General features: G+C 43.3%; 1 protein-coding gene across 6 annotated transcripts in view; it reads right to left on the bottom strand.

The window, feature by feature from the left end:
- LOC121232942 (chromodomain-helicase-DNA-binding protein 1) overlaps window positions 1–8,016 on the bottom strand; it is an 84,160-nt gene extending 76,144 nt beyond the window's left edge. For 2 of the 6 annotated variants that reach the window (XM_041121449.1, XM_041121452.1), the window contains exons 1-2: window positions 7,137–8,016; window positions 5,403–5,603 (exon numbers count right to left, since the gene is read on the bottom strand). In XM_041121449.1, coding sequence (XP_040977383.1) covers window positions 5,403–5,455 — 53 coding nt within the window. In that variant the 5' untranslated portion in view covers window positions 5,456–5,603; window positions 7,137–8,016. Of the gene's footprint in view, window positions 1–5,402; window positions 5,604–6,204; window positions 6,321–7,136 lie in introns of all 6 variants that reach the window. The other 4 variants (XM_041121446.1, XM_041121450.1, XM_041121447.1 and 1 more) reach the window with 3 other exon arrangements.
- Between the last annotated feature and the right edge of the window lie 7,459 nt (window positions 8,017–15,475).

Below are 15,475 nucleotides of genomic sequence, written 5' to 3'. Positions count from 1 at the left end.
CTCCTGGTCTCTTCTGACAGAAGCCACCCCTGCAGTCTCCTCACTACCAAAACTTTGCCACATAAACCCAATACAACTCTCTCTATACATATACAACTCTCTCTATACATACACACTTTTTCCTCCCCCCCCCCCCCCCCCATTTGTATTACCTACTTCTACCAAAAAGAAACCAATAGATGAGAATACTTCTGTAAATATGCTTGGGGAATCTTTGTTTTAACTCCCACTTAGGTTTCTTGAAAGCAGGAACTTAGAATAGTGGCTTTCAGTTTATCTTTTTAATCTTCTGTAGAAGGTATGAGTTTATACAGCAAATTCAAGCCTGCTGACAAAGAGCTGGCTTTATTAAACTATCTTTTGTGGTCCACAGACTATTAAATCAAGAAAGCAAATTAAATCCACAGAAATTACAGTCTTGTATTAACATCAGCTTTCAAGAACATAAACAATGGTAAGGGACCTTGGTACAAGAAGCCACTTTCTGCTTACTGGAAAAAGGAAGTACAATGCAACCCAGCCAGCTACTTTCCAGATAAGCTTTACTGAGCACACCCTTTTTTACATACAGAGAATTAAGGTCTGCTCAAGTGTTTCATGTCTTGTTCTACAAGAAACATAGGAAGAGCAAAGAGATGGGAAACCAGGTTGCTATTCAATTGGCATCAATGTTTCACTTTTGCATTCCCTGTTCTACCTGGAGCTTGTGTTGCAGTTCAGCTATAACTGCCCTTCCTTGCTCATTAAGCTTTCTTAATGCTAGCTAATGTGTATTTACTCCTATTCAAGTTTGCAACAGAATGCTTTCAAGAACACTACACAAAAATGCTTTTCTTAAATTTAAGAGTCAGTTTCTCAAAGCACTGCTATAAAGTTTTTGTGCTTATACTTACTTGCTATCCAGATAATGTTTATCTGTGATATTTTACCTAGAACTACTGAAAACATTCCAGAGCAGTGATTTAAAGTAAATAAAAAAACCTGGAGAGTAGACCCCACTGTAATTATTACACAGAAATTCTAAGATCAAGCAGCAAGATTAGATTATAACATTTCTGTCAGTGTACAACCTTCACCATTGTGGTGGGTTGACCCTGGCTAGACGCCAGGTGCCCACCAAAGCCAAACTATCACTCCCCTGTCCAGCTGAGGGGGGGAGAGAAAATATAACGAAAGGCTTGTGGGTCGAGATAAGGACAGGGAGATCAGTCAGCAATTACTGTCACAGGCAAAACAGACTTGACATGGGGAAAATGAATTTAATTTATTACCAATCCAATCAGAGTAGGGTAATGAGAAATAAAACCAAATCGTAAAATACCTTCCCCCCACCTCTCCCTTCTTCCCTGGCACAACCTCAGTCCCAATTTTCTCTACCTCCTCCCCTCACAGCAGTGCAGGGGGACGGGGAATGGGGGTTGTAGTCAGTTCATCACATGTTGTCTCTGCCACTCCTTCCTCTTCAGGGGCAGGACTCCTCACACTCTTCCCCTGCTCCAGCATGGGGTCCCTCCCACGGGAGACAGTCCTCCATGAACTTCTCCAACGTGGGTCCTTCCAATGGGCTGCAGTTCTTCACAAACTGCTCCAACATGGGTCCCTTCCACGGGGTGCAGTCCTTCAGGAGGATGCTGCTCCAGCGTGGGTCCCCCGCAGGGTCACAAGTCCTGCCAGAAAACCTGCTCCAGCGTGGGCACCTCTCTCCATGGGGCCACAGGTCCTGCCAGGAGCCTGCTCCAGCACGGGCTTCCCATGGGTTCACAGCCTCCTTTGGGCATCCACCTGTTCTGGCGTGGGGTCCTCCATGGGCTGCAGGGGGATAGCCTGCCTCACCATGGTCTTCACCACAGGCTGCAGGGGAATCTCTGCTCTGGCACCTGGAGTACCTCCTCCCCCTCCTTCTTCACTGACCTTGGTGTCTGCAGGGTTGTTTCTCTTCATGTTCTCACTCCTCTCTCCAGCTGCAGTTTCTGTGCCGCAGCAACTTTTTTCCCTTTCTTAAATATGTTATCACAGAGGCACTACCACTGTCGCTGATGGGCTCAGCCTTGGCCAGCAGCGGGTCCGTCTTGGAGCCGTCTGGCATTGGCTCCATGGGACATAGGGGAAGCTTCTAGCAGCTCCTCACTGAAGCCACCCCTGTAGCCCCCCAGCTACCAAAACCTTGCCATGCAAACCCAAATACAACCATGCTTGGCACTAGCACAGATTTATAGCTTCAGAGGTTGCTAATAAGGCCAAGGAAAGTCCAAACAGTGCAACAACAAGTTATTAAACCATGAAAATACAAGAGATTTGCTTCTACTTGTGGCCAAACAGAACTTCAGGCTCAGCACCTGCAGCAATGGAAAGATTTCTGGTCATCTACCAGTCAGATGAAGAGATTCAACAGTGGAAAGGAACACAGGTGCATGGCAAATTGGCCATTTCTTTCACACATGCTTCAGAAATGCTTCTTCACATCTAGTCACAGGGAATAGAAGACAGCTACAATTCCTTACCACAGTTCTAGCCAGTGTATACAACCTAAGGTTTTCAGTTAGCCCCTTCTCCAGCCCTCCTATTGCTGAGAATACTACAGGCTTTCCACAACTTCTGCAATTCACAGTAAGAGTTTCTTTAAAACAGTATAAAACAGTATCCATGAGGCTGTGTATTTCTGTAAAGCCAGCCCTGATCCACTGCTTCTCTTTACTTTTCAAAGTAGTGATGGTGGCTCCTCTAGATCTGGCTATATTTAATTGTGATCAGGACTGTCACTGCAGAGCAACAACCATGGAAGCTTACACAGACATCAAAGAGGGAAAAATGGCCTTGCTACATTTGTAAAGTGTCACATTTTTAAAGTGGCATACTTTTCAAAGATTCATTGTCATTATTACCAACTGTATCACCAATGCTGCTGCCTAGATTTGTCACTGTATCTACCTTCATCTCTCCTTTTATACCTACTTTTGAAAGTCTGACTTTCTCTGCAGTTTCTTCCCAGCAGCAATTCTCAATTACTTTCTCAACTTGTTTTGCTTCTCTTCCTAGCATTCTGAATGGAACAGGATCACTAAAAGCCTAGTAATGATAATTTGCCATCAATAGTAGCTATTTTGTTACTGATTTTATTTCCATTCTATAGAATTCATATTTCCAGACTATTTGAAGACTAAATGCAGCTTCACTTCCCTGGTTACAGTTAGATATCTGTCTGCAGTCATAGCTAGCTTAAGGAATTTTCCTCCTAGTGAAAATAAGTTAGAGTTCTGGAAAACTTGAAGAAGGGGGGGGGGGAGATGATAACACAACACCAACAAACAAAAACAAACCACAACAACAACAGGGGCAAGTCATACTAAGGTACCCCATAAGCATCAAACACCTTTCACAATAAATTATTTTAATAATGAAAATAGGCTGGACAGAAAAAGGGCTCAATTCTTTAATATTGGAAGCCTTCACCCTTCATTTACAAAAACAGAGTTTCCTGTTAGCAAATGGCAAGCATACAAATAGGTTTTCTGAGATCTGTCTGTGAATTAGGCTACAGGGTTAATGACTGATACAAGCCTAGGGGAAAAAAAGTTTAACATTTTAAAATGTGCTCAGCAGTACATTTAAGATGCAGAACAAAGTCTCACTTCACAGGCAACTGTCATGTTTTAAGTAATTTGCATCTTCCTGATATTTACTTATAATAAAGTTGTCTGGATGCTTTTTTGATATTTAGTTTAGTCTTATGAGAATTGCTTTTGAATAACTTTGATATACTGGTATTTACAAGTGGTCATAGTTTGATATGCAGTATTATCCCTACATTATCTTTAGCTAGGTGGCTTGTTTCAAGTAGTAAAAAACTTCATAAATACAAAGTCATCAGAGTTGTCCCTGATAAGTTAATGTTTATTGGAGGTCCTATGTATAACTCTCTAAAAGTTCAGAAGACTAGCTTTGTTCACACTGTTTTATTTTGTTCATGTTCCTCTACTCAACTGACAAAGCTTGTTTTGGGTTTGGTTGGTTTTTTGTTTGGTTTTTATTTTTTTTAACATAAGCAATCAGGAAAATTTTGCCACTTACTAGAAGAAACCCAAAATTTGTTTGCTAACTAGACAAGTACCATCTTTACTGGAAGCAGAAATCTAACAAAAAAAAAAAAGTTTACAAATTATTCACAAGATTCAAAGTTTACTGACTTTCTAGAATATTTCTAGGTATAACATGGAAGCTTGACATAAAAAAAATACACAAAAGTTGTTAAAGTTTCTTTAGTTTTACTGCTCATAGGTTTCCTAGAGATTTGCACCTAATATCACCCAAACACTTCTCTCTTCCCCCTTCTTCCCACCCCATTACTCACTATGCTACATGCAAGCTTAATGGCCAGCACGCGCTGAATGATCAGCTGGCCATTATGTTGTTCTTGGATTTCTTCACTTGGGGCAATAATTTAGATCTATCCCCTCTACCTAACTGGCTGTTTTCATAAAGCCCACAGAACTCAGTTTTCTTTATGACCTCTGACTGATGGAATCAACTAACAGGTTCAACAGGCTGTGATCAGAAAGAGGAGCAGACAGACAGACAGATGGGTAGACTGACAGCATGATCACAACTGCTTCTATTTGTAAGTTTGCCTTGCCTTCTTAAATTTGCAGCATTCATCATATTCCCAGTTTTAAGAATATTAACTTCCTAGTGCAGTAGATACTTGTTGAACTTAGCAGTGTTCTAGAATAAGAATTTAATTCCACCCCTACAAGTTCACTGTTATCCTCATCTTGCAGCAGGGAAGTTCTAACCAGGCTTTTCCAACCAAATGAACCCTCTACACATCCTAGCACACCAGCAATCAACATTAGAGGGGTGGATTTTTATTTTTTTAATTAAGAAAACAGCTGGGAAAACTGTACTCTCACTTTGGAAAACAAACATGAAGTTAATGCTTTCCGTTATACTGCTTTGACAACTCAACAAAAAAAGGAAGCCTCACTAGAATTAACAATCCACTGTTCCAACTTTAGAGATAGCCTAGTTTGGGGTTTATACAGCACATATTATGCATGCATGCCCTGCACTTCATAGACACGAGTTTTACTTTAACATTTCAATCTAATCTGTTTCAGCTTTTGACACTTCAGACAACTTTTGAGGAAAAAAGAGTAATGGATGCTGATAAAGCTTAAATAGTATTAAAACTGTATTATGTAAGGTATATACACGATTGTTACAGTTATTAAATGAAGCTAACTGATTCTAACAAGCAGATTAAGCATCTGTAAAAAAGCATGGCCAGTCCTCCTAAATAATGCTCTACCTGCTCACCAGGAAGCTTTGGCACAAAGTTAAAACGTAAACAAGTTCTAATAAACAAAATACAGGAGAATACGTAGCCAAGGACTGAAAGTGCTTACCTTGACTCTCCACTACTGTTTCTTACAATGTCTTCATCACTGTGCCCATTCATTGTAAATATTAAGAAGTTTAAAAGATAAATAGAAGTCCACTCAGGTTAGAAGGCAGATGTCAAGAATCTACTTCTTGATACTCTGTTTTCCAGGTGACTTGTTTACTCAACTGTTCTCTGCAGGTATTGAAGATTTTTCCCAAATTACCTAAAGTAATAAAGGAAAATGTTGACATAATTTGAAATATTTGATGGTTGCAACTGAAAGATACTGAAAATAACCTGTCTTGTCACAACAACACTGAAAGGGAGTATCTAACACATTTGACATCTTTTTAACTGAAAAACAGCTTTTGGTATGCCATAGTACTGTCTTAAGAATAACCAGATCTAACTTTTAAAGGAAAACAGCCTCCCCAAACACATAAATAAAGATTATGGATATTAATGCTCTAAGATCTGATTAGCAAAATTATTTCATGCACAAAACAAACATATCAGAAGCATTTCCAGACACAGACATGTTTACATCCAGTTGGGGATAGAGTCAAGAAAATAAAGACTGTCCCATTTTAAAAAATTGTTCAACTACATCAAGCTAATAAGGACCCACAGATGGAGTGATCGTTATTTCATATACATGAACATCTTCAACCAGATCTTTACCGTGTTAGATGCACCTAGAAAAAGTTTAGGTTCACTTTAAATGGAGTGTAAGTATGAATTCACTGATAATCAGCTAAAGAGCAGCGCCTCTCGCAGATTTAGTGGTGTGAAAGCGATTAGGGGCTCGCTTGCAGGTTGCCTACCTCGAGGTGCTCTTCTCTAATACAGCCCGACCTACAGCTCATTATGGAGGCGGGGGCCGCCTCGTTCCGGGCAGAAAAAGCCCTGCGCTCAGGCACCATCTCAGACACCAGGGCCACTCCAGCCAGCAAACAAAGGCAACGACGGAAGAAAAGTGATAGGAAAGAGCCCTGTAACCCCAGAGAGGCCGCGAAGCTAGGCCGGGGCCCCCGCGACGGCGAGCTGGGCAGCTTGGTGGTTCCTTGCGGATCAGCCGCTGCTGCCCAACGAGGCCAAGCTCTGCGCTGTCTGCCCTCCCGCGCCCAGGGTGTGAATATCCTGCCGCCTCCGGGACCGGCACTCCCTGGACCCCAGGAAATATCTTTAGTGGCCACGAAACTCTATCCTTGTCGCCCGCTCCCTGCTCCGCGACGATCCTCCCCGGCCACCCCGCACCGCGCTCTTGCGGCCTCCCGTGACCGACCACTCCCAAGGCGCTCCCAGGGAGAGCCCAGGCCAGGGCTGCCTCCCTACCTCCCACCCCCAGAGACGACCCTCTGCTGGTGGCGCGACCCGCACAGGCGCCGCTCCTGGCCAAGGCTCCCTGGCAGTATTGCTAAGGCGGCCGCTGTCCTCCGTGCTCGCTTCTCCCAGCGCCCCCCCATGGCTAGAGAAGAGTGAAGGCCGCACTCCTGCCTCCCAGCCGGTTCGTCACAGGCTCCCCCCGCAGGAGCCAACGAAAGAGGCTCAACCCCGGCTGCCTGCCTCAGCTCTCACAGCTCCCTCCCTCCCTCTTCGGAAAATAGCGAGCGGGCCCAGGAGCCCAGCCCCGGGCTAGCCATCCAACCCCTTCTTCTCAACGCCAGTCGCCTCCCCATCCATCTTCGAAAGCGACAGCCACCGCACAACTCCGGACCAGGGAAAGGGAAAGGAGCCATGGCGGGCCTCTGCCTACCTGCGTGTGTGCGCCCGGCCCGGCCTCCCTAGGGCTGCCCTGGTCCGAGACGGCGCTACACCCCACGAAGAGGTCTGTGCTGCAACCTAGGGTCGGAGGCTGCTCCTGCGGCCGCCACAGGGCCTGGGCCGCTGGCTCCTTACAGCCCCACGCGGCGGGCTCGCCTGCAGCCCCCACCAGCTTGAACAATAGGGCCCCAAACCAGGCAGGGAGAAGCTTGGAGAGTAGATGCTGTGTTGCTCCGCCGCCGTTTCTTAAGTCCTGCCGACCACCGCCATCACGCTGCCACTCCGCTCAACCTCCTCCCCCTCCCTTAGTCGGATGGAAACCCTAGGCGTGATGTCAGTCCTGCGCCCTGGGACAGAGCGGGGAGGAGGAGGAGCAACAGCCGGGAGGGGACAGCGCCGCCAGGCCATGGCGGCAGGAAGGGCCGCTTGGAGGGGGTGGCGGAGCTAAAGCGGCCTCTTTGCCGCGCCGGATACTGCCGGGGCCGGGGGCAGCAGGCGCCCGCCTGCAGCAGCAACGAACGGGCACTGGGGCCGGTGCCGTTCCTGGTGCCCGCTGCAGCTCCTGTATGAGGGGGCAGGGTGCGGCCCGGCCTGAGGGGCGCCCATGACCTGCGCAGCGTGGCAGGGAACTTTGCCTAGGCCACATGTTACTGTTTAGTGTGGTGTGGGTTTTTTTTGTTTCATATTTTTTCCTGTCTAAAATCAGAGCCCCCTAACAAACACATATGCATTTCTTAGTCTTCCTATGTGGTTACAAGTGGCATTAGGGCATATTTAGGAAGGCTTGGCATGCAGCTACACAGAGGACACTTGCCTCCATGAGGAAGGCATTGATAGCATATGTCCATACATTCTGTATGGTATGTCTAAATATTCTGATGGTTTTAATATTTTGCACCAGCCGTGGAAACTGGTTTGCTGCTAGGTGACTGTAAAAGTGAGATTTGGTAAATAATTATTAGAAATCTTATACTAACACTATGATTGAAACAATAGACAAAAGTATAGCCAAGCAATTAACTAGTAGAGGCAGTTACTCACAAGTTTGGCAGTTCTTGGCACTTATGACTAGATGTTCCTGTACGCTAGATGAGAACAATGTTGAAACTGACCACATGTGATTGAAACTGCGTTAAGCTTCAAGATCAAAGAACAAGGACAAGAACAAAGACTTCAAGGACAGCCAACAAGAACTTCAAATGGGTCGGTGGTCGTAAAAGCAGCCCTTCGACTCAAATGAATTCTTCATTGCGCATGATCGGATGTAGGCAGTACTATGATAATCAGTTACAATCATTTTTATGTATATGTACACTAATCTGATTAATATGTAATTGTTACTCCATATAACCTGTTTGTGCTGAAGCTGTGGCATGCATGCTAGGTGGAACTATCCCCCATGCATCCAGCGCTGCAATAAAGAATGCCTGCTTTCTAAAACTCCAAAACGAGTCTTAGAGACTTTCTTCAACTGGCTTTTCGGTATCATTTTGGCACCCCAGATGGGACAAGGCTTCTGAGACTCGACAGACGTGGGATCGCAGGACCTCGAGCCGGCACTGAGATTTCTTGGGGAGACCCTTGATCCCCGTTCCCCGGGCTCACAAGCCAAGGCCACTGGTAAGATTTTATTCAAAGCCATTCTTTAGATTAACCTGGTTCTGGTATTCTGGTCTTATATTCTGGTCTGGTACTCTTACCTGTAAGCCTGACTGAGAGAAGTCAGCAAGGAAAAAATATAAAAGGATCCCTAACAATCTGGTATTCTGGTAGAAGTACTTCTCTGATAAAGGGTAGTTGTCTCACTGGTTGAAGACAGAGATACCCATCTGGTTTGGCTTCTGAGAATTGCTCTATTCAGTACTTTGATTAAGGCTTTGGGATTTGACTATGGATTTTGGATTTGACCTTAGATCTCTCATCAACGCTGCTTGGTACTTTGACTTAGGCTCTGATATTTGACTTTCTGATTTTTGATTTTTGTATATTGAAGGTATTGATAATGGGAACAGGGCAATCGAGTGAAATCCCTAAAAAATCGCCTTTGGGGTGTATTTTGAAACACTGGAAACAGCTGGGGGGTGTTCTCGGTGGTAACATGTGGAAAGAAGATTTGATTAAATATTGTAATCATTGGTGGCCTCTGTATAAGCTTGATGAAGGGGAAAAGTGGCCTGTGAATAGGATGATCTTTAGAAAAAGAAGGAAACAAAAAGGTGACAATAAGCTCAAAAGGTGCTGTTCTGCATGTAGTATCCCGCAAAGATGTTTAAAGTTATACAAGCAAGAACGAGAGGATGATACTGAAATGATAACTGGATCCCGAAGGGCCCCACCTAGTGCTGTTCCCAGAAATAGTGATGAAAGAGAGCCCATGAGTAGTCCTGTCACAGGGCGAACGAGAGCTAAACAGAGCAAAGTTGTTCAAGCTCCTCTTCGTCAGGCCCTTGGGACTGAGGGTGTGGCAACTATTCAAGTACCCTTTTCTATTGTGGATTTAAATAACTGGAAAGTAGCAGCTGGGAGCTATCGAGAAAACCCCGATCAAACAGCCCGCACTTTTGAAACAATGATTCAGACTCAGGATCCTGATTGGAAAGACATACAAGAAATAATGGATGTACTTTTTGATAGTGCAGAAAGAGATATGACCCGGAGAGCTGCTAAAACCCAGGTAGAAGCACAAGTGGCTTCTGGAGTATTACAAGGAACAGTGGAACAAAATTTTCCATCTACTGATCCCAGATAGGATCCTAATAATTTGGCTCAGAGAAGACTGCTAGATCAATATCAAAAATGGGTTCTATTTGGAATTAGAAACGCTATGCCTAAGGCAATTAACATGTCTAAATTATATGAAATTAAACAAGATAGAAAAGAGTCTCCCACTGAATTTCTAAGCAGATTAAAAGATGCTGCTAGGAAATATACTAATATGGATCCTGAGTCTGAAGAAGGAAAAGCTCAATTGGCTCCTTTATTTATAGGACAATCCTCTGATGATATCAGAAGGAAATTACAAAAATTACAAGGAGCAGATTCTCGAGACTGGGGAAAATTATTAGAAGTTGCTTGGGTGATATATAGAAATAGAGATGAATTACAGAGTAAAATGAATGCAAGGTTAGTGGCTGCTTTAGAAGTAGGAGCTGGCATGGGATGAGGCAGAGGAGTTACCCTCCAAGGAAGGGGATGCAGTCGAGGAATGGGACGAGGGAGAGGAACTGGATTAGGCTCACCAGTGGGATTAAATCAGCCCCTGGGACCGAATCAGTGTGCATACTGTAAACAAGAAGGGCACTGGAAATGGGAATGCCCCTTTGAGACCTACAGGGTCACAACTGATCCCAATTCCGACTGCGCAACCTCAGCAAGTTCCCCCTTTCTTGGGAAAGTTGAGTGAAAGTATCTGACGGGGACCGGAGGGGAGTCTCCCAGCAGAAGCTCTGGTTACAGCTAACCTGGGAGAACAGAAAATTGAATTTTAGTTGACACTGGAGCCACCTCTTCAGTTTTAAATACCTTAGAGGGGGAGTTAAGTTCTGAGGAAATTAGTGGTGTTGGTGTGACAGGTGAACGAGAGACTAGACCTTTCTTTAAGCCTTTGACGATGAAATTAGGAAAGCAATGGGTCACTCATCAGTTTCTGTATTTGCCAAATTCTCCTAAACCCCTGTTAGGGAGAGACCTACTTGAGAAATTGGAGGCAGAAATTAAATTTTTAAATGGAGAGATTAAAATTTTAATTCCAGAAACTAAACATATCGAAGCAGTGGCTTTGTTGTTACAGGACGATTACCGAAGGCAGAAGATCATACCAGTTGAAGTAAATAATGCTGTAATTCTAATCGTCTGGGCTGGGGAAGTTCCTGGTAAATCCAAAAGAGCAGAGCCTGTGAGGATTGATTTAAAGCCAGGATCGAGTCCAGTAAGAATTAAACAGTACCCCCTAAAACTGGAAAGTCGGAAAGGGTTAGTACCGATAATACAAAAATTTCTAAAGGACAAATTGTTAATAGAATGTGAATCCAAATATAACACCCCAATCTTGCCTGTTAAAAAGGCTCATGGAAAAGATTACAGATTAGTGCAAGACCTCAGAGCGATAAATCAAATAGTACAAGATATTCATCCGGTAGTAGCAAATCCTTATACTTTGTTAACAACCCTAACCGAGAAACAAGAATGGTTCACAGTGTTAAACTTAAAGGATGCCTTTTTCTGTATTCCCTTGGATCCCAATAGTCAAGAGCTTTTTGCTTTTGAATGGGAAAATCCTGAGACTGGGAGAAAAACACAATATACATGGACAGTCTTGCCTCAAGGCTTTAAGAATAGTCCTACCATTTTTGGAAATCAATTGGCACAAGAATTAGAGATTTGGAAGAAAGACAATAATCAAGGAATCTTGTTGCAATATGTGGATGATCTGTTAATTGCAGCTGAGACAGAAGAACAACCCACAAAGTTAACTATTAGCCTTTGAACTTTTTGGGAATCAGTGGATATCGAGTGTCAAAAGAAAAAGCCCAAATAACCCAGAGAGAAGTAACTTATTTGGGTTTTGAAATCCTGAAAGGACAGAGACAATTAGGAACTGAGAGAAAGGAGGCAATTTGTCGTCTCCCTGAACCTAAGATTCTAAAAGAATTGCGAGCATTTCTGGGAATGGTTGGGTGGTGTCGCCTGTGGATTGCAAATTATGGCTTGCTGGTCCGACCTTTATACGAGCAGCTCAAAACCTCAAACAATGGATTTATAGATTGGACTGATGCTGGGAAAGCTGCTTTCAAAGAACTAAACCAGGCTCTAATGGAGGTGCCAGCCCTAGGCCTGCCAGATCTCACAAAGACCTTTGAACTCTTTACTCATGAAAGAAAAGGTATAGCTCTGGGTGTCCTGGCCCAATATCTGGGACCAAGTCGGTGAGCTGTGGCCTACTTCTCGAAGCAATTAGACAATGTGAGTCTGGGATGGCCCGGTTGTCTGAGCGCCGTCGCTGCAACTGTGCTATTGATCCAAGAAGCTCGTAAGTTCACCCTAGGACAGAGAATTACAGTGTACGTTCCCCACATGGTAATCGTTGTGCTCGAACAGAAAGGGGGGCATTGGTTATCCCCTAGTAGAATGCTGAAATACCAAGTGGTGTTGCTGGAGCAAGATGGCGTTTACTTAAAAACTACTACTATCGTTAACCCTGCTGTGTTTTTAACAACTGATCAAGTTGAAGGAGAACTGGAACATGACTGCTTGCAGACAATTGAAGAAGTCTACTCCAGCCGACCGGATCTCCGAGATGCACCACTGGAAGAAACAGATTGGGAACCGTATACCAACGGAAGCAGTTTCATCCGTGAAGGAAAACATTTATCAGGATATGCGGTAACCACTACTGAGAAGGTAATTGAATCATGAGCTTTTCCTTCAAATGTATCTGCCCAAAAGGCTGAATTGTTAGCTCTTATTCGAGCGCTGGAACTAAGTCAAGGAAAGCAAGTCAACATTTGGACAGACTCAAGGTATGCTTTTGGAGTAGTACATGCACATGGAGCGATATGGAAAGAAAGAGGACTGTTATCTGCACAAGGAACCACCATTCAGCATGCAGAACAAATACTGAAATTGTTAGAAGCCATTCAAAAGCCAACAGCAGTCACGATAATGCACTGTAAAGCACATCAGTCAGCTAGGACTGTTCCTGAAACAGGTAACCGATTGGTTGATAAAGCTGCTAAAGAGGCTGCAGAAAAAGGCATCCTAGCACTAGTTCCAGAGAAAAGTGTAAACTTGCCTAAAGAAGCTCCAAATTATAATGAAAAAGATGAAGAATTAATTATTAAATTGCAGGCTAACAAAAATGAAACAGGATGGGCTGTAACACTGACAGGTCAAATAATAGTCCCACCCACAATAATGAGAGAAATTGCCCAAGCTGAACATAACAAAGTACATTGGGGAACAGAAAACCTTGTTAAACATTTACAAAAGTGTATTTTGAATAGAGATATGACAAAAGTGTATTTTGAGTAGAGATATGATAAAAATTATTCGAACAATTACAAGTAGATGTGAAATTTGTATATGTGATAATCCCAAAACCAATAATAAAATCTTTTTTGGAATTACTAAGCAAGGAAATTCTCCAGGAGAGTATTGGCAAATTGATTTTACAGAATTGCCTCGAAAAGAAGGATATTGATATATCCTAGTTCGAGTTGATACCTTTACTGGGTGCCCGAGGCTTTCCCTTGTCCCACCAACAAAGCAAGAGAAGTAGTTATCATCATTGTTATAATCTGTGTCGCTTTTAGCTGTCTTAAACGAGCTGTGACATAATCTTTGTTCAAGTGAGACTACTAAAAGAATTAGTAGCCTCCAACAGAAAGGGGGGAATTGATAGCATATGTCCATACATTCTGTATGGTATGTCTAAATATTCTGATGGTTTTAATATTTTGCACCAGCCGTGGAAACTGGTTTGCTGCTAGGTGACTGTAAAAGTGAGATTTGGTAAATAATTATTAGAAATCTTATACTAACACTATGATTGAAACAATAGACAAAAGTATAGCCAAGCAATTAACTAGTAGAGGCAGTTACTCACAAGTTTGGCAGTTCTTGGCTCTTATGACTGGATGTTCCTGTACGCTAGATGAGAACAATGTTGAAACTGACCACATGTGATTGAAACTGCGTTAAGCTTCAAGATCAAAGAACAAGGACAAGAACAAAGACTTCAAGGACAGCCAACAAGAACTTCAAATGGGTCGGTGGTCGTAAAAGCAGCCCTTCGACTCAAATGAATTCTTCATTGCGCATGATCGGATGTAGGCAGTACTATGATAATCAGTTACAATCATTTTTATGTATATGTATACTAATCTGATTAATATGTAATTGTTACTCCATATAACCTGTTTGTGCTGAAGCTGTGGCATGCATGCTAGGTGGAACTATCCCCCATGCATCCAGCGCTGCAATAAAGAATGCCTGCTTTCTAAAACTCCAAAACGAGTCTTAGAGACTTTCTTCAACTGGCTTTTCGGTATCAGCATCCCCCAGCTGGAGGCAGAGCACTCCTTTCACTCTCTTAATATCTAACTCGAGTTGTTTCGAAGTGATTAATGAGAAAGCTGTTTGTTTAAGGTGGCTTCTGTTCAGAAAAAAAAAAAATCATGTAAATTGTCCTACTGCTGAAGTCTACATGTTCCCAGAGTGGCAAAAGTAGTGGCTGCTGAGTGAAAGACTGTGCTCTGAGCAACACAATTAAACAGCCAAATGTGTTGGAAAGAGGAAGTGATTTACCTGTTTTCTCCTCTTTGGATTCCCGCATATGCAGTTACACTCCATCGTGCTAGGGGGGATTGTGGGGTCATTACTGACCAGGATGTGGTACCAGACTTGGAATTTTCTTCAGCACCTTGCAAGAGTAAAAGAGGTTGAGATTAACAAGAAAACACAGTTTGCTCATGAAGGAAGGAAAGGCTTGAAAGAAGAGTCATTGCGTGGGTGTACCAGAGCAAGGTGGCTACAGTAACTGTCAAATCAGTTCATACTTGAAGAGTTCTGTTGGCCAGGAGTCAGCATCTGAGCCACAGTTAGTCAGCTAGAGATGTTGGCCTAGGGTTTATCTCATGGCTGCCCCCACCAGGGTGAGCAAAGCTGGGCAGCCAAGGCACCTGCCACCCCCTCAGCAGGGCTGCAGGGGTATCCTGCAGCTGCTCCTTCAGCCCACCAAGTGTTGGGATCAGCTGTTACACACAGCAACTCCATCTCCATTTTAGAACCAGACTGAAGCAGCAGAGGCTAGGTGAGGTACTTCCACTAGTCCATCTCTCAAGCATCATAGAAAAATACCTCAAAATCTCAAAATAAATGTTTTTTCCCCCTTAGAATTAAAAAAAAGCATAAGAAGGTGTTCAGACAAGAAAACAGCTTCAAAGCCTACAAAAAACCTGTTAGACTATGTTCCTTCCTGAAGCACTTAAGTTTGCCTAAGTCAGCTTAAGGGAGAATACTTCATTGTGATAGACAAAGATGCCACAAGATCAATGGACTTTAAATTCAAGAATGTCAGAATGAAAATAACTGCTTTAAATTAAATTGAAATTGAAATTTTTAATTTAAATTAAGGTAATTAACATGGAAACACTTTACCAAGGTGTACTAGGTGTGGCTGAGATGGAGTTAATTTTCTTTGTAGCAGCCCTCACGGCACTGTGTTTTGGATTTGTGGCTAAAACAGTGTTGATAACACACCAGTGTTTTAGCTATTGCTGAACAGTGCTTGCACAGCATCAAGGCTTTCTCTTTTTCCCACTCTGCCCCTGC

The sequence above is a fragment of the Aquila chrysaetos genome, assembly GCF_900496995.4.
Source record: "Aquila chrysaetos chrysaetos chromosome W unlocalized genomic scaffold, bAquChr1.4 W_unloc_2, whole genome shotgun sequence".
NCBI lineage: Eukaryota > Metazoa > Chordata > Aves > Accipitriformes > Accipitridae > Aquila > Aquila chrysaetos.
Note: the sequence above shows the minus strand (reverse complement) of the source record. Positions and strands in the feature narration are given on the sequence as shown.